Source organism: Artemia sp. Qi Xiang Cuo, chromosome 3 (assembly GCF_049724085.1).
Source record: "Artemia sp. Qi Xiang Cuo chromosome 3, ASM4972408v1, whole genome shotgun sequence".
Lineage (NCBI taxonomy): Eukaryota > Metazoa > Arthropoda > Branchiopoda > Anostraca > Artemiidae > Artemia > Artemia sp. Qi Xiang Cuo.
Genome location: NC_142796.1, coordinates 61,398,985 through 61,419,260, shown reverse-complemented (window position 1 = coordinate 61,419,260; position 20,276 = coordinate 61,398,985). Strand labels below are relative to the sequence as shown.

Below are 20,276 nucleotides of genomic sequence, written 5' to 3'. Positions count from 1 at the left end.
CTTTATCCTTACAGTCAGTTATCATGAACTGTTTGATTAATGTCAAAATCCAAACAGAGATCATTGAAATATTTATCTTTTTTCTGCGTTACCAAAAGTATTGCATTCATAATTCTTTACAGTCTCATGAAATGTAATTAAACAAATAGAAAAGATTTTTCAACTAAAGTAAAGAGTAAGTTTAAAACTCAAAACAAATTGAAATTACTTTGTATATAAGGGGAACTGCCCCCTTTTCAACACCCTGCTCATTAAACGAAAGTTTTTTAGCGCTTTGAAGAATCTTTTTTTTTTCCAATTGCAAATTTTCTTTAAAAATTTGAACAAAAGCCAAACTTCACAGTAAAGAGTAAGCAGTTAAGGATGAGACAGACTTTTGATCTTTTACATAACTGAAGCCATCATAAGCTCTGCAATAGGATTTCAACTTTGCTCTTTACTTTCATCAGAAAATCTGTCTTTAAAAAAATGTCTCTTTACACGACTGACTGAAAAATTACAATTATCACTGTTTCAGTCAAACACATGGTCTTTCTGACAATTTATTCGCCGTCGGGTACAATAAAGAACCGCTAACTGAGTTTCAGCTTCAATACTACAACAGATTCAGATCATCACAGCTGAAAATGTGGCTCAGTTAAATTGTTGATTTGATATTAAGACATTTTGGGGATAATTGTGACGAGGTTGTACACCCACCCTTTGAAAGGTGATTAATATTTTTTTTTAATATCATTTTGATTTACTCAGGCGAAACTAAATTCCATCAAGTCAAGACAACAAAAACTGTTCGACAAACGAACCAATGGCGCGGAGAAATATAGGCTTTTATTAGGGCTATATATGGGAATATCAGTGGGATGGGGGGATGTTTTGTCAGAAAATTGACCAGGATTTTTGAAAATTGCGGAAAATCAGGAATCTAATGGTGTTACTTCTTTCCTTTCTTTTTTTTGTTCGACGAATGTGTCAAGGGGTATTTTTCAAAATCTAGAAAGGGAGGGGACGAAAAATCCAAAGGAAATTGTCCCTCCTCTTGCCCGATTGGCACTAATGATCAATATCCCTTGTTTCCGAAAAATTCATTCAAAGCAGCCAATTAGGTTTTAATTAATATAGGCCTACGTTCATTGCATGAAACCAATTCATTTAATGCAGGTTTCCAGTTTAATTTGGGTTTAAAACTAGCTAGGTTTTAAAAGCGTAATCTATCTGTCTCCTCAGATATAAGGAATATTTTGATTAACATTCGAAGACAGGTAACAAAAACCAATAGAAATAAATCGCATGTTTAATACAGAAGGTTAGGACAATATTCTCTGTATGTCTTTTTGTAGATAAACTTGTTACACCGTTGTTTCGATTACACCTTTTTACAATGAATGTGCGTCGCCCCTCGCAGCTCTCTGATCAGAAGTTTACAGGACATAGTGTGTTCCCTAAAGGGCTGGACACACGTAACGGTACTTGTTAATTATACAGAACACGTCCAAGAAGAGAAAAGCTGGTTTGCTCAGATCAAACAAAGTAAAATTCTTGAGTTCGTTCTGGATAATTAACAAGTACCCAAGTAACTCTTTTCAACACCGATTTGCCAAATCGGCACCGTATCGCAAGGGAAACGGCAGCCATTCGAGCTTGAACAATTTTCTAGTTTTGGTGCCGATTTAAAGAAAAGTCACCGAATTTTATTGCGATCATCAAAAAAAAGAAGAAGAAGTGAATAGAGCGACAGATATCAAACGTTTCACTCCTCAGTTGTTTCTTTCTTTTTAGCAGGAAAATCAAAAGAACTAAGTTCAGATCAATCATGCAACTACTGAGTATTGATAAACTGCGGTTAACTATTGGTGCCCCTGATGTTTAGTTTTGAAAATTTCGCCTAAAGGGAAATGTTATTGTACCGCTATCGTTTTCCCACTGAGCTGCTGAAATCGTTCCCGAAAAAAGTTACGTTTGCCCGGCTCTTAAGCCCTTCTACCTAAAGCTGGTTTCAAATTTTAAAAAATGGAAGTATTTGGAAGAAACAAGAAATCACTGCCTGTGGATCGACAGTCTGCTCTGAAAATTGATATCTTAAAATTTCACTCACAATTTCATGTATTTTTCATTTATTCTAATTATTTTTCTCATTTTTTAGAATTTACTCTTAATGATTTCTAAAATACCTACATACTGATTCTAAACTGTATTCATGGCTGGTAGCTTGCATGTGAAACGATAGCAATATAAGCCGTCCAAAGTCAAAGTTATAGTTGCGACTTTGGTAAATAAAAATACTGCTTTTATTACAAACAGCATAATAATAATTATTATGCACACTATTCAAGAAGTCGACGGTCTCCCAAATGAATTCGAAAGATGCCGAAAAATATACCCTTTTTCAATGATTAGTCTACCTTTGGGAGAAGCAATCCGGGAAGCTCTAATGAGCGACAAGCAATTACACATTACGCTATAGGCGTAATCATAAATAGTTAAAATACTTGATAAAAATAATTAAACTTAATAGTATGGATGTGCTCTTACATGGAAACATTTTTTAGCATTGTTTTTTCTCATCCTCCTTTTTATGTTTTCAAGGGTTCAGTACTGTATGATTATAATGTTTTCTAGATCATAGGTCACAGTTTTTGTTTTGTTTTGTATGGGCACAAAATTAGTTTAACAACCGCCACAGAAACCTTTTGTCTCCTGTTTTCCCATTATCTTTACGTCTACCGTAAAATAAATTTCGCCAAAATTACCGAATTCTATAGTATATAGAATTCAGCAGCAATTTAATACTATATCATATAGGGTTTGCAGGTACTTGAGTATTAAACGCACTCTTTTATATAACGCAATTAAACCAGTCACGAAAAACCCGCTAAAGACGAGATAATTAAAGAGACCGCTATAGAACCATGCAATGCAAAGCATGGTTTTCATTGCGTTTACGATATTTAAACTGTTGTTGTCTGGGGTTTCGGGGGGGGGGAGGTACCTAGGTTAGGTTATGTATCTAATATATGGTATGCTTTACCCCTCCCCCCTAATATTCAAATATATAGCCCAAATTTGTTTCAAAACTATTATATATTCATCCTATTTTATTTTATTTCATCAGCATTAACCAAACTTGACTTCTTTAGCAGTATATAAAAGAGTACGTGTAATACTCAAGTACCGGTTTGCATATAGCAATCAAAATTTATGATGCAACAGTTAAACTTCAAGTATCAAGCACACTAAAAATGAAGTATGATTGTTTAAATTGGTTAAGTGAAGATTTGTGGTTAATTCCACAAATCTTATTTTGCGCTTCTTCCATGTCTTCTTCTCGTCTCTTTTTTTTAAGGATTTTCATAATCAGCAACACCAGGACCCAAGTCCCTGCCCTTACGGACACAGTATTTCAAGTCCATTGTGCTAACCACTCGGCTAACAAGATAAACGATACCAAACTTAAAAAAAAATAATAATAATAAAAAAAAATCAAATTTAGTTTGCTGAGTTGACGTTGAGATTGTTAAAAGGAAGAACCTCTTTGAAATTTTTAAAAGAAGAATGACTACTGTTACTGATTGCCAAAACCTCTTACGTTATTCATTGCCAAAACTTCCAAAACCTAAATTCCCGCAAATTAGAAAAAAGCGTCAAAAGATATGTTTGTATATTATCAAAAAAATAAAAATAGCGGTGTCAATTTAGTGGAGGGGAAAGGGGGTGGCTTTTTCCCCTTCCCAGAACTGTCCCTAAATTAAAACAATATCTTTGGGGGAATGCCATTGAAAATTCCATTTTTTAATCATTTTATTGAAACTTCAAGGATCTTAATAAACCTGCAGAAAAGGTTATTAAAAGACCAGCATGAAAATTTGCACTTTTAGACCACAAGGAGATTTTCGAATATACGACCCCATCGTGCTCTCAAAAAGTGCCTGCTGACCTCCAATCAAAACCTCTTACCCTACTACCTCCTCTAGAAATTCTAAGAAACAAACAAAAAAATTCAATGAGCCAGGAACAGATGTCATGGTTGCAGCGGTAGCTGCAACCTAGTAAAGAGCGAACCAAGTCCCTAAAGAAACAAAACTTGAAAAACGTGTTTAAAAAAAACAGTCTAGTGAGTCAGTGTCAAATTGTCATTTGACACTGAATCAGGAATGGGAACTATTGTTTCGGTTAATCTTAGAAGTAAAAGTTTATTGCAAAATGAAATTTATGGTGATGTCGAAAAAGAGCCTGAAACCCCTTGAAAATGGCGTCAAATTGAAATAAAAAGTGCACCGTGGGAATAAGCATGGTACAAAACTTTTTATAGGATAATTACAGTCCCCCACCTTGAACACCAAGGAAAATGACTTTTTTTCATGGGTAGCACTGATCTGTCTCCCTTTTTTTCTTTCTTTTTTTATTATAGAAGGGCTAGGGGGTGGCCAGAGCATCATAGAGAGGTGTGTAATAGCTCATTCGAAAGGGAGTTAAATTTGTAAGTGCCCTTTTTAAGTGACCAAAAAGATTGGAGGGCAAATAGCCACCCTCCCAACAGACCCCCTCCCCAAACTAGTCCTATAAAAATTTTGAGATAGCCATTTGGTTTAACGTAGTTCAAAGGTCCAATATATATATGGTTTTGATGATGATATGGTCCTCCATAGTCCCTGGGGAAGGGATGTATGTGGTATCGGGCGTATCGATATCGTGCGTATCGGTATCGTGCGTATCGGTATCGTATGTATCGTATCGGGAATATCGGTATCCGCTGTTGTTTTTTTTTAAGTAATTTTCTAGGCTCATTTTTTTAAAGCATGTCCCGGCACGGTATCATGGTTGCAGCGGTAGGTACAACCTACTGAAGAGCGAACCACACCCCATAGTAACAAGAAGTTAAAAAACGCGTTTTTTTGAAAAAAACTGCCTAGTGAAAAAAATTTTCATCTGACACTGACTCTGGAACGTTAACTATTATTTCGGTTCGTCCTAAAAGTAAAATTTTATTGCGAAAAGAAATATATGTTGATTTCGAAAAAAAGCCTCAAACCCCTCGAAAATGGCGTCATATCAAAATGCAAAGTGTATCATTGGAATCAACATGGTGAAAACCTTGTACAGGGAAGTTACTGCTCCCCTCCTTGAACAACAAGGAAAATCTCTTTTTTGCATCGGTAGCACTGATCTGTCTCCCGTTTTTTTTTTGTTTTTTTTTTTTCAACAGGTCTAGCGGGCTACCAGAACATCAGAAAGAGATTCTTAATGGCTCATTTAAAAGCTATTTCTCATATCTATGTGTTTTTTTTAAATTCTGCTATCTGCAATTGCCTTATGGCACATAAATGACACTTTTTGTGCTATTTCTCAAAGGGTGGCACTGGCAGGCTACCAGAACATCGTTGGTAGAGCTTTTATAGCTCATATAAAAGATATTGCACATATCCACGTCATTCATATAAATTCCACCATCATCAAGTTCAAATGGTACTAAAACCTGCACTTTTGGTGTCGTGTCTCAAGTGAAAAGGCTGCACTGTAAAAAAAAAAAAAATTTATTTCCAACAAAATTCTTTGCTCGAATTCAACCAAGTAAAAAAAAATTCAATTTTCCAGTTGGAATTGTGACTTGCTTATTGAATTGAAACAATTCACAAAAAAATCCAATTTTTTGTTGGAATTGTGACTTGCTTATTGAATTCCAACAAATTATTGAAATTATTAAGATTTATGTACTTTTCAGTAGAAAAAATGTAGTTTTCACCGTAAATAGGCTATATCAACCAACATGGTTTTAACTTTAACAGTAGTTTCAAGTTTCTTGAATATCATTTTCAATTTGACTATAGGACCAGAGAAAGGGACTTGGATTCAAAGATCCCTATCCCTGTGTTCATACCTGAGAATGGGGTTGGAATTACAAACGATTACTTCGTACAGTTCATAGCATATATGCTTACTTTATTTTCAATTTTCTTAGCTAAAACGTCTAGCGAATTAATATGTTCAGTATAAGTTCAATTCAAATATTTGAATTATAGCAGAAAAAGGGGAATGCTAATTGAATTTTGAGTATAAAAAGATGATTATGAAAATAAGGGAATATATTTTTACTTTGAAATAAGTTGAGCTTTCTTGTCTGCAAAATGAACACGCAGAAATTTATGTACAAAAATTATCTTTAACTTTTACAATCTCTTTTTTAAATACATTTTGTATGAGTTTGTAGAGGTAGAAAATTTCTTAAGATGCTACCCTAACCTTAACAGTACTAACGGTGAAAATATATTGCTTTCTGAATTCAATTTTGTCTTATTAATAACGAAAATCCTTCTGTGGGAACAGCTTATGTTTTTGCGATGAACAGTAGAGATGACCCTAAAGCTCGTGACACTCACCCCTGCTGCCACCTACAACTTTTTTACATAGTTTAATGGGGACAGTGTTAAGACCTCTTTTTCCAAGGTCGATTTATTGTTATTGTTTTGGCCAAGTGCCCGCTAGGGGAGAATGTTATGATCTAGGAAAGAGTATTTGTTGTTTTTGGACAAGTGCCAGCTAGGGAAGAATGTTATGATCCAGAAATAGTATTTGTTGTTGTTGTAAGCTGGAGGCAAATGTTATGATCCAGGAAACGGTATTTGTTGTTGTTGTAAGCTCGAGGCAAATGTCAAGGTCAATGTTGTTGTTGTTGTTGTTGTTTTGCTCTCAACGAATGTCATGAGTTTCCAGAAATAGAAAACAGTTAGATCACGTGTTTCCTTCTCAGCCAATCAGAGGACTTGTTACATATGGTTTTCCCCGTTACATAACAATTCGCCCTTGAGATTTCGTATATAACGGACATGCAATGTGATTAAATTATCAGAAAGTATTGTGACACAATGGATAAATTTGATGAATTAGAAGCCATGTCAACTTCAATTTTCAATGTAAGTACATTTTTTATTTTCAAATAAAATTATTTTCCTTGGTCACCCTCCAGTATATTCAGGTAAATCCCCCCCCCCGTCCCACTCTAGTACAAACATCACTATACAATCTTTATAATCGATATAAAACGTAAAATATATTCTTTTACCCTCAAAACCTAACCCCCCCCCCACCCCATTGTTTTTTACAACCAAATTCTCGCAAATAGTAATAATTATCCTTTCGAAAAATTTAGCTTTTCCATATTGTAATCCTTTCTCTAACTGAGACTTCCGTCACTGTTGTTATTAACCGTTCTGTTTTGACATAATGCTCTACGCGAGGTTAAAATTAGCTTTCACCCCTTTTCCCTCTGTGTTTACGAACGCGGCAGCTAAAGTCAAAAGGAACTGTTTCACTGTCAAATTAAAACACTTTGAGGCAATTGCAATAATTAAGCGCAGACACACTGCGCTATTTTGGAGAAGTTAAACGGATTTTTTTTCAAGCTTTCTTTCGTTAAAGTTTCTTTTATATTCACAGGAGGGGAGCGTGAATCCAGGATTTTTTATGGAGAGAGGGTTAGCACTTTTAATAGTGACAAAATAGAAATGAAAGATTGTTTTTACCATAATTGTGTTCAACTTCAGTGTCTAACCATTTCTCTTTGATATTTTAGTGATTTTAGCTATAGCATTTGAATAAAAGGTAGTAAGATATATTCTTTATTGATATACCTTTCGCTTGAATATATCGCAAGATTAACTCAATGAGAGGGTGGACCTAGGGATGACTTAATTTTCCTAAATGTAGGGGAGGGGAGCGTGAATCCAGGATTTTTGTTGGGGAGGGGGTTAGCACTTTTAATAGTGACAAAATAGAAATGAAAAGATAATTGTTTTCAACTTCAGTGGCTAACCATTTTCTCTTTGATGTTTTATTTAATTTAGCTATAGCATTTGAATAAAAGGTAGTAAGATATATTCTTTATTGATATGGCATGCGCTTGAATAAAAAACCGAACGTTCGTATAATAATGCTTTGATTTATTTCTGAGAAAAGTTGAATTTATTATAATCAAACTATGATTTTCAGAGTTTAGGTTGCTTTCGACAAAGATTTCTCTTTACATACGGCAAATTTTCACGAGGTGATTGATCCATGGCCCTTCTAAATGTGATAGAAGCTACTACACCCTGCTTCAATCTCTTTTTACGTATTCAAACTGAATGTTCGTAGAACAATGCTTTGAGTTATTCCTCAGAAAATTGACCCCTCCAAATATTTACTCAGAGGAGCGGGTGCTAAAATATAAAACGATACTTATTTACAAATCATTTTCACAGCTTTCTAGTTGAGGTCTTCGAGCACACTCCCTATTTCTCAGTGAATTCTAAGAAAGTGAGCTGAATTTGTTAGAGTTTCAGATAAATTACATATTTATTTAATTGAAACACTTTTTTCAGATATAATAATGTTAGGTGTGATTAACACTTAATATATTGGTATGAAATATGCCTTAACTGGCATTATTTTCGAAGCAGCTTTCTTACTCCTAGGCAATCATCGACATGAAATTCATTGCTATAAATGGAACATCAGATACAATATGTATAAGTACGAGAAAAACAGATGGAGTCCAACACTAAATTTTAGAAATCGAAATGGCTTTTACGCTCAAACCATAAAACCACATAATGAAAATGGCTATGAAATAAAACATGTACAAGAGGAAATTCAGGAAATATGCAGTTTTTTCGGTGTGCAAGCTGTTTATGTTAAGGAAAACGCGTCAACTGATACGCTCTTACTAGAAAAATGTGATAAAAACATAGGACTATTCAATTTAGAAGACTTTAAATGTGAGAAATGCCCGCATTCAGTCCATTACCCAGAGGATGAAGTTAAATATCTTACTCAATGGATACCGGAAAAGATACCTGACATGGAAAAATGCATCAGATATCAAAAGTCCTAAACTTGCTACTCCTCATATAAAATTGATTAAGATTCTTTTTTTTTTTAAATATGTCATTATTTTTTTCAAATGTTTTTAAAAAATGTTTAAGCAATAAATATCTTAAGCCTCAACCGTTTTTATTCTTTAGAATAGTCCATCGCCATGAAAATTATACTTTCAGATTCAACATGTCAGGGAACACACTTTCAAGTTCAGCATGTTGGAGAACCCTAAATAGTCACCTCTAAAAAGGTAAGTTAACCCTAAAAGGTTAAAGAATTTCGCTGAAATTACACTTTCATATCCAACATGTAAGGGAACAAACTTTTCAGGTTCAGCATGTAGGAGAACACAAAATGCCCATCCCTAAAAAAGGTACGTTAACCCTAAACGCTTAAAGAATTTCTCTGAAATCTCAATTTCAAGTTCAGCATGTAGGAGAACCCTAAATGCTCATCCCTAAAAAAGGTAAGTTAACCCTAAACGCTTAAAGAAGTTCTCTGAAATCACACTTTCAGGTTAGGTTAGGTAGGACCCCGACCCCCACTACCCCAACCCCGGAGTAACCCCCCGGCCCCAAAGGCCCCCGGGCCCCCCAAGACCCTCCGGAATCCGCAATACGTGCAAAGAGGTGATGGTATACAGTTTAAGTATCCTTTTTTGCATTAATATCCGTTTTAAAACCATTTTACAAATTCTAATTTGTGATTAGTGTATAAAGAAAGCTACATCAAAGCTGTGAGATTTTCTCGACAGATAAGAAGTTTTATTTCAATTTTAAATTTCCTCAATGAAGTGAAGAAAAGTTCAAAATCTCTTCTGAATTTTCTCAATGAAAAAGAAATTAGTTTTTATTCAATTCTATTTTTCCAAATAATATAAAAATTTTCCACTTTAGTTCAGATTTTTCTCAAAAGGATGAAAAATTTAAAATACTATTCCAAGTTTTCTCAACGAAGTGAAGAAAAGTTCAAGTTCTCTTCTGAACTTTACCAAAGAACACACTTCAATTCGAATTTCTCCAGAGAAAACAAAATCTTCCACTTCAGTTCTTCATTTCACAAAGACATAAAGAAATTTAAAGTTCAATTCTAATTTTTCGTTGGAAGATAGAGAAATTAATCCCCAACCCGAAGGAACCCACCCGTCCCCAAAGGCCCCCAGGACCCCTGGTCACTACAATGCCAACCAAACGACCCCGAACCCCCAGGCCCCCCCAGGCCCCCCCCCCGCCCCCCAAGACCCACAAACAAAAATTTCTCTTAGAAATAATATTTTTTATCAGTGATAACACTTTTTCTGTTCGAACTAACATGTTTTCTACCAAAGATACCAAATATTTTCGTAGAGGTATCATTTTTTTGATTATGATAACAACTTTTCAGTCAGAAGTAGCAAGTTTTGCTTAACACTAACAAACATTCTCATCAAAGTAATGATATTTTACCCTTAATACTAACATACTTTTACTAAACAAACAAAAATTTCTCTTAGAAATAATATTTTTCATCACTAATAAGACTATTTCTGTTCTAACTAGCAAGTTTTCTGCCATAGATAAAAAATATTTTCATAGAAGTAACATTTTTTTATTGTGATAAAAACTTTTCTGTAAGAAGTAGCAAGTTTTGCTTAACACTAACAAACTTTCTCATCAAAGTAATAATATTTTACCTTAATACTAACATACTTTTACTGAACAAAACAAAAATTTCTCATAGAAATAATATTTTTCGTCTGTGATAACACTGTTTCTGTTCGAACGAACAATTTTTATACCACATATACAAAATTTTTTCGTATACTTATAATTTTTTTGTTTGTGATACTAATTTTTCTATCGGAAGTAGAACGTTTTTTCATAAGAATAACAAAACTTCTCATCAAATTAAAGACATCTTACCCTTAATAATAAAATACTATTACTGAACACACAAAAATTTTTCTTGAAAATAATCTTTTTCGTAAGTGATAACACTTTTTCTGTTCGAACGAGCAAGTTTTCTACCAAAGATACCAAATATTTTCTTAGAAGTAAAATTTTTTTATTGTGATAACAAATTTTATGTCAGAAGTAGCAAGTTTTGCTTAACACTAACAAACATTCTCATCAAAGTAATGATATTTTACCTTAATACTAACTTACTTTTACTGAACCCGCACAAAATTGCCTCAGAAGTAATATTTTTTGTCAATAATACCATTTTCTTTGTTTAAGCTAGTAAGTTTTCTACAAAAGATACCCAATTTTTTCTTATACGCAACTTTTTTTGATTGCGATAGCAAATTTTCTTTCAGAAGTAGCAAGTTTTGCTTAACTCTAACACACATTCTCATCAATGTAATGATATTTTACCTTAATACTAACATACTTTTACTAAAAAAACAAAAATTTCTCTTAAAAATAATATTTTTCGTCAGTGATAGTTCTTTTTCTGTTCGAACTAACTTGCTTTCTACATAAGATACCAAATAATTTCATGGAAGTAAGATTTTTTATTATGATAATAACTTTTCAGTCAGATGTAGCAAGTTTTGCTTAAAACTAACAATCCTTCTCATCAAAGTAATGATATTTTACCCTTAATACTAACATACTATTACTGAACACACACAAATTTTTCTTAGAAATAATATTTTTCATCGCTGATAACACTTCTTCTGTTCGAACTAGCATGTTTTCTACCAAAGATACCAAATATTTTCATAGAAGTAACATTTTTTTATTGTGATAACAACGTTTCTATCAGAAGTAGTAAGTTTTGCATAACACTAACAAACATTCTCATCAAATTAATAATATTTTACCTTAATACTATAATTTTACTCAACAAACACAAATGTCTCTTGTAAATAGACCTTTTCATCAATGGTAACACTTTTTGTGTTTGAACTAGCATGTTTTCTACCAAAGATACCAAATTTTTTCATAGAAGTAACATTTTTTTGATTGTGATAACAACTTTTCTGTCAGAAGTAGCAAGTTTTACATAACACTAACAATTCTTCTCATCAAATTAACAACATTTTAACCTTAATACTAACACACGTTTACTGAAAAAACAGAAATTTCTCTCAAAAATAATATTTTTCATTTCTGACAATACTTTTTCTGTTAGAAGTAGCAAGTTTTCTACCAAAGCTACCAAGTTTTTTCATAGAAGTAAAATTTTTAATTATGATAACAACTTTTCAGTCAGAAGTAGCAAGTTTTGCTTAACAAGTTTTGCTAACAAGTTTTAAGAGAAATTGTTTTTTGTTAGTCTTTTGGGTGTGTCGGGGGGGGGGGGGGTTGGGGGGCCTTTGGGTTCGGTGTCCTTTGGTGGGCATTGGGATGCCCGGGGGGCCTGGGGCCTTGGGGGCCGGGGGGGTCCCTTCGGGTGGGGGATTACTTTTTCTATCTTCCACCAAAAAATTAGAATTGAACTTTAAATTTCTTTCTTTCTTTGTGAAATAAAGAACTGAAGTGGAAAATGTTTGTTTTCTCTGGAGAAATTAGAATTGAAGTGTGTTCATTGGTAAAGTTCAGAAGAGAACTTGAACTTTTCTTCACTTCGTTGAGAAAATTTGGAACAGTATTTTAAATTTTTCATCCCTTTGAGAAAAATCTGAACTAAAGTGGAAAATTTTTATATTATTTGGAAAAATAGAATTGAATGAAAACTAATTTCTTTTTCATTGAGAAAATTCAGAAGAGAACTTGAACTTTTCTTTACTTCATTGAGAAAATTTAAAATTGAAATAGAACTGCTTATCTTTCGAGAAAATATTCACAGCTATGATATAGCTTTTTCTATCTACTAATGAAAAATTTAAAATTTGTAAAATTGGTTTAAAAAGGACATTAATAAAAAAACTTGTACTGAAAAGACATAATATAGCCTTTTGGAAAGTATTGCGGGTTCCGGTGGGTCTTGGGGGTCCCGGGGGTCTTTGGGGCCGGGGGGTTATTTCGGGGTTGGGGTAGTGGGGGTCAGGGTCCTACCTAACCTGAAAGTGTGATTTCAGAGAAATTCTTTAAGCGTTTAGGGTTAACTTACCTTTTTTAGAGGTGAGCATTTAGGGTTCTCCAACATGCTTAATTTGATATTGTGATTCCAGAGAAAGTCTTTTAGCGTTGAGGGCCTACTTTCATTTTTTAGTGAATGGTCATTTGGGGTTCTACTATGTGCCGAGCCTGAAAAGTGTTTAACATGAGCTTCAGGATAAGAAAGTGCAATTTAGGATACCTTATTTAAACTTTTAGTTCTAAATTACATATTTAGAGATGAGTATAGAGTGTTCTCTAACGAGCTGAACCTTAAAGTGTGTTCACCTGAATTTTTTATCTTACATTATAATTGTCATGGCGATGTACAATGAGAAGTAACAAAAACAGTTGATGTTTAATACTCTTAATAAACGAACAGACTTAAAACATTTGAAAAAAAAAATAATGACATATTAAAAAAAAAAGAAGCTTAATCCATTTTATATGAGGAGGAGCAAGTTTAGGACTTTGGATATCTGATGCATTTTTACATGTCAGGTATCTTTTCCGGTATCCATTGAGTGAAATATTTAACTTCATCTTCTGGGTCATGGACTGAATGCGGGCATTTCTCACATTTAAAGTCTTCTAAATTGAATAGTCCTATGTTTTTATCACATTTTTCTAGTAAGAGCGTATCATTTGGCGCGTTTTCCTTAACATAAACAGCTTGCACACCGAAAAAACTGCATATTTCCTGAATTTCCTCTTGTACATGTTTTATTTCATAGCCATTTTCATTATGTGGTCGTATGATTTTAGCGTAAAAGCCATTTCGATTTATAAAATTTAGTGTTGGACTCCATCTGTTTTTCTTGTACTTATACATATTGTATCTGATGTTCCATTTATAGCAATGAATTTCATGTCGATGATTGTCTAGGAGTAAGAAGACTGCTTCGAAAATAATGCCAGTTAAGGAATATTTCAGACCAATATATTCTTTGTCAATCATACCAAAAATTATTATATCTAAAAAAAAGTGCCTAAATTAAATAAATATGTAATGTTTCTGAAACTCTAACATATACGGCTCACTTTCATAGAATAAACTGAGAAGCAGGGAGTGTGTTCAAAGATCCCAACTTGAAAACTATGAAAATGATTGGCAAAAAAGTAACGTTTTACATTTTAGCACCTGCTCCTCCGAGTAAATATTTGGAGGGGTCAATTTTCTGAGGAATAACTCAAAGAATTGTTATACGAACATTCAGTTTGAATACGTAAAAAGAGATTGAAGCAGGGTGTAGTAGCTTCTATCACATTTAGAAGGGCCATGGATCAATCACGTCTTGAAAATTTGCCGTATGTAAAGAGAAGTCTTTGTCGAAAGCAACCTAAACTCTGAAAATCATAGTTTGATTATAATAAATTCAACTTTTCTCAGAAATAACTCAAAGCATTATTATACGAACGTTCGGTTTTTTATTCAAGCGCATGCCAGATCAATAAAGAATATATCTTACTGCCTTTTATTCAAATGCTATAGCTAAAATCACTAAAATATCAAAGAGAAATGGTTAGACACTGAAGTTGAAAACAATTATCTTTTCATTTCTATTTTGTCACTATTAAAAATGCTAACCCACTCCCGACCAAAAATCCTGGATTCACGCTCCTCTCCCCTACATTTAGGAAAATTAAGACATCCCTAGGTCCACCCTCTCATGGAGTTAATCTTGCGATATATTTAAGCGAAAGGCATATCAATAAAGAATATATCTTACTACCTTTTATTCAAATGCTATAGTTAAAATCGCTAAAACGTCAAAGAGAAATGGTTAGACACTGAAGTTGAAAACAATTATCTTTTCATTTCTATTTTGTCACTATTAAAAGTGCTAACCCCCTCCCCAACAAAAATCCTGGATTCACGCTCCCCTCCCCTAAATTTAGGAAAATTAAGTCATCCCTAGGTCCACCCTCTCATTGAGTTAATCTTGCGATATATTCAAGCGAAAGGTATATCAATAAAGAATGTATCTTACTACCTTTTATTCAAATGCTATAGCTAAAATCACTAAAATATCAAAGAGAAATGGTTAGACACTGAAGTTGAAAACAATTATGGTAAAAACAATCTTTCATTTCTATTTTGTCACTATTAAAAGTACTAACCCCCTCCCCAGCAAAAATCCTGGTTTCACGCTCCCCTCCCGGGAATATAAAAGAAACTTTATCGAAAGAAAGCTTGAAAAAAAATCCGTTTCACTTCTCCAAAATAGCGCATTGTGTCTGCGCCTAATTATTACAATTGCCTCAAAGTATTTTAATTTTGATAGTGAAACAGTTCCTTTTGACTTGGCTGCCGCGTTCGTAAACACAAATGGAAAAGGGTGACAGCTAATTTTAACCTCGCGTAGAGCATTATGTCAAAACAGAGCGGTTAATAACAACAGTGACGGAAGTCTCAGTTAGAGAAAGGATTACAATATGGAAAAGCTAAATTTTTCGAAAGGATAATTATTTCTTTTTGCGAGAATTTGATTGTAAAAACAATGGGGTGGGGGGGGGGTTCGGTTTTGAGGGTAAAAAGAATATATTTTACGTTTTCTATCGATTATAAAGATTGTATAGTGATGTTTGTACTAGAGTGGGACGGGGGGGGGGGATTTACCTGAATATACTGGAGGGTGACCAAGGAAAATAATTTTATTTGAAAATAAAAAATGTACTTACATTGCAAATTGAAGTTGACATGGCTTCTAATTCATCAAATTTATCCATTGTGTCAAAATACTTTCTGATAATTTAATTACATTGAATGCCCTTTATATACGAAATCTCAAGGGTGAATTGTGATGTAACGGGGGAAACCATATGTAACAAGTCCTCTGATTGGCTCAGAAGGGGAACGTAACCGACTCGCTGATTGACTGAGAAGGAAACACGTGATCTAACTGTTTTCTATTTCTGAAAACTCATGACATTCGTTGAGAGCAAAACAACAACAACAACAACAACATTGACCTTGACATTTGCCTCGAGCTTACAACAACAACAAATACTGTTTCCTGGATCATGACATTTGCCTCCAGCTTACAACAACAACAAATACTATTTCTGGATCGTAACATTCTTCCCTAGCGGGCACTTGGCCAAAAACAACACTCTTTCCTAGATTATAGCATTCTCCCCTAGCGGACCCTTGGCCAAAACAATAACAATAAATCGACCCTGGAGAAAGAGTTCATTGACACTGTCCCCATTAAACTATGTAAAAAAGTTGTAGGTGGCAGCAGGGGTGAGTGTCACGAGCTTTAGGGTCATCTCTACTATGAACGTCATTTTAGTAATGAGACCCAAAAAGCGTTTCAAAAAAATTCTTCCCTGGATTTGCACGGTAAAAAATCCGTTCGTACTTTTACGCTAAATTATGGTGCAACAAGTGGGCCTTATGCTAAAAAAGCGTACTTTTACTAACGGACGCTAATTCAGCGTGTTTCAGTCAGAGGGTTAAATATAAGGTATTCTAGCGTAGATTGTGACTGATTTAACGTTATGGGTGGACCCACTGTAGTCGAGATAGCCAATCCCTGTCATCCTGAAATTACAATTCTTCACCATAAAATGACCCTTTTCTGTTGCGAAACTACAGTCATTTATCGAAATTTTTCGTTGGTTTGGCGTGAAAGGCGTGGCCTTCCAGTTTCATTTTTACCTATCAAAGAAGCCTCCGCGTCTTGATTTTTTGGCGTACAATTACACTCCCTTAGCGTAAATGGATAATGATTAGCCGTTAGGGGTGGGGCAACCTATACAAGTTTTTATGGGGGGGGTGCACGTGGATTTTTGAGGTCAGGACAAAATAATTTTTTTCGGAGGGGTTCGAGTTAAAATTTGGAATTGCAGCCTTTACAATTTGATTAATTGTAAAATTAATATAGTACAACTACATTATGTACAACTATTATTCAAACCAACATTATTGTTCAACAATTGGTAAAAATAGTCTATAATCTAACAGTTGTATTACAATTAAATCGTTTCCAGTAGCAAACAGGTTGTCAAACGACTAGAAAACAGTAGTTTGACAGGTGTACCGCAATCGAATCCTAATTTATTAAACAAAAAAAACTGTTTTTTCAACTGAGAGTAACTAGCAACATTAAAACTTAAAACGAACCAAAATTATAATCTATATGATGGGGTTTGCCCCTTAGTCAATACCTCGCTCTTTACGCTTAAGTTCGAATGTTGTTCCAATTCTCTAAGAATGACCCTTGAAGTTTATGTTGCTCCTTACTTTAAGTTGAAATCTTCTCCTTACTTTAGTTTTAATGTTGCCCCTTACTTTAAGTTGAAAAACTTGTTTTTTTAACTTAATTTCTGATCGTTTTTTAAATAATGCTTGGAAATCCGGCGCTCACTTCATAGAAATATCCCTTCCCCCATGAAAATATCGTCCCAAGTAATCCCCTTCCCCCGAACCCCCCCTGCTAAAAAAATCCCTCCTGAAAACGTCTGTATACTTCCCAATAACCAATACTCTATGTAAACAATTGGCAAAGTTCATAACTTGCAGCCCTTCCCCGGGGGGCTTTGGGGGATTAAGTCATCTTTAAAGACATAGCTATTAAATTTTCGACTATGCTGAACCAAATGGTTATTTAAAAATCTTGATCAGGTGATTTTGTGAAAAAAGAGCATTGGAGGGGACCCAGTTGCCCTCCAGTTTCTTAATAATTTAAAAAGACACTAGAACTTTTAATTTCCGTTCGAATAAACTCTCTTGCGATACTCTAGGGCCACTGGATCGATACGATCACCCCTAGAAAAAAAAAAAATAAAAAAAATAAACACGCATCCGTGATCTTTCTTTTGGCGAAACATAAAAAATTTCACATTTTTGCAGATAGAAGCTTAAAACCTCTACAGAAGAGTTTTCTGATACGCTTGATCTGAAGGTGTAATTTTCGTTAAGATTTTATCACTTTTAGGGGGTGTTTCTCCCTTTTTCGAAAAAACGGCAAATTTTTCCAGGCTCGTAACTTATATATCTTAAATCAACGAAAAATGCAATTATTTTGATGTATCTATTGGTATCAAAATTCTATTTTTTAGAGTTTCAGTGACTATTGTGTCGGGTCGCTCCTTACTTACAGTTCGTCACCATGAACTGTTTGAAACGCTGGATTTAAACACAGATCCAGACTTCTGGGGAAAATATCAAGTCAAATGGCAGTAGAAAAAAGTGCGAAAAGACCTTGATCCATCGTACCATACAAAGTTTAAATTCAAAGTGAAACTTGCCAAGCGAAATCTCTACTATTTCCATTGCAGTTGCTCCTGCCCAGTATATTAAAACTGTACACGAAAACCAACTACATGACGAGAAAAAAGCATAAACAGTCTTGGCCTATCACTTTTGACTAATTGGTATCAACTTAAAAACATGACCATCAGACCAAACACTACGGAAAAAGACAAACGAATCCAATTATTTGTTTATTATTCAATACAATTATATAACTCAATATAATCAATATCACATATATCTGACTAAGAAATTACAATAAAAACAAGAGAAATTGTTTTAAAGTTTGTTTAAAAAGTCCCTGACTCTTGCTGGTAGGAGAGCTTTCTTCGTTGGTTCAATCTTGGCAACATACCTGCAAAGATAGTTCATAAGGTTACTACAATCAGGAAGGGTTCTTCGTAACAATAAGTAATTATTCAGTGGGAGAATAATGTCAGTATGTATAGCATTCAGATTAGGTCAAGCTGTGATTAACAATATCTCCAGGAACGGCAGTAGCGAAGACAGGATGTTATTTTCGGAGGAAGACCTAGAATATAAAAGAGGGATGACTCCTTGGTTATATCAAGTAAAAGTGATTTAAAATTACTGTAGGCTAAGTTATTTTTAGCAAGATGGAGGTAGAACAGGTTGCAAAATTAGTCCAACAGAGTTTAAGGAGGCCAGGAAATAAAGACATAATAGACCCAAAAAGATAGCTCAGTTTCCCTGAAGTTTTATTCAGGAGTCAAGAAGGAGTGGGGTGAGGGTTTTTATTTTAAGCTGGGACTTACGAATGATTTATCAAAATTTTAGGGAGTTAAGGTCTTGCTTACAAGCAAAGGATTCCATGCTCGAAACAAAAGCACTAAGTTCATCAAAAACAAGCTTCGCAAGCTTCGCAAGAGGAAATGTAAGCTCTTTCAGTGCCTCTTTTAAATTTGCAGGCAAAGGAAGAGTGCTGGCATCAAATTCTGCATACAATTGAGATCCTTAAAGAGAAGTAACTATTAGATGGTTAATTATGAGTTCAATCACGTTGCTGGCAGGAAGACACAAAATGGGAAAACTAAATCAAACAGCTCTGTTTAAAAATGATGGTTGTACGTAATGGACGTCTGCCACTAATTATGATTATTATAAAGCACTTCTGTGTGGTATTTACATACCAATTACTCTAAAAGTCTGGTCCTTCCCTTCTTGGCTAAGTGTAACCCCTTAAGCTGCCGAGAATCTAGGCAGTTGTGCAGGGATTAGCAAGGGATGTGCAGGGATACAGCTCCTGTATGGCATTTTGGACTGAATACTGAGCAAAGCGCCAGGATCGAAAGAGCTCAGAAAAGAGCTCTAATGATAGTATCAAAGCAGGCAGAAATATCGTATGAAGAGCTGCTGACAAAGTTTAAAATGCGAACTCTGACAAAAAAGAAGAGAGAAACTTTGCATGGATGTCGGAAGAAAATTTCTGAGCCACCGAATTCACAAAACCCTTTTCCCCCCTCAATCCACAACAAAACGACTCCCGCGAATGGTTGCAGTGCCTGTTGTGCCCATCAGCGATTAGCAAAAAGTTTTATACCTAGTTTCGTAAATATGTATAACAAAAATTTCTAAATTCTGAACCATCATATTTTTTATGTATTTTCATTGATTTTATTGTTTTCTATTTATTTTTAATATTGAATTTTTAACTAAGTGTAGATTTTTTTTAGAACCTGACTTGAACGTCAGGTTCTGAAGATGATATATATATATATATATATATATATATATATATATATATATATATATATATATATATATATATATATATATATATATATATATATATTTAAAATATAGTAATTTTTACTATATACTATATGATAGTAATTTTAAAAATTTTATTCTATTCTATATCCGAGAAATTGCCATAAAGTATTTCACATTGCGACTACAGCAACTTTACATCAACAGTATCAGAAAAAGATAAGTATTATTTTGATTACCCTCATCATCATCAACAAAAAAAAAATCTTTAATTCGCGCTTTGTGCTTGAAATTGTTCGTGCAACCTTGGAAACACGCTCTCCAGAGTACCTATGTGGCACAGAATGCTCGGACAGATTCGGCGTTAAATTTTAAAAAAATAATAACGGAAGATTGTACAGGAAAAATTTAAA

The 20,276-nt window shown here is 34.1% G+C and overlaps 2 protein-coding genes across 2 annotated transcripts in view; one reads left to right on the top strand and one right to left on the bottom strand.

Annotated features, from left to right (window-relative positions):
- LOC148954372 (uncharacterized) overlaps window positions 1–20,276 on the bottom strand; it is a 250,965-nt gene that overhangs the window by 228,994 nt on the left and 1,695 nt on the right. The window contains exon 3 of the mRNA XM_089086256.1: window positions 18,951–19,106. Coding sequence (XP_088942382.1) covers window positions 18,951–19,106 — 156 coding nt within the window. The remainder of the gene's footprint in view (window positions 1–18,950; window positions 19,107–20,276) is intronic.
- mwh (multiple wing hairs) overlaps window positions 615–20,276 on the top strand; it is a 194,735-nt gene continuing 175,073 nt past the window's right edge. The window contains exon 1 of the mRNA XM_089087066.1: window positions 615–709. The gene's annotated coding sequence lies outside the window, so the exon portion shown is untranslated. The remainder of the gene's footprint in view (window positions 710–20,276) is intronic.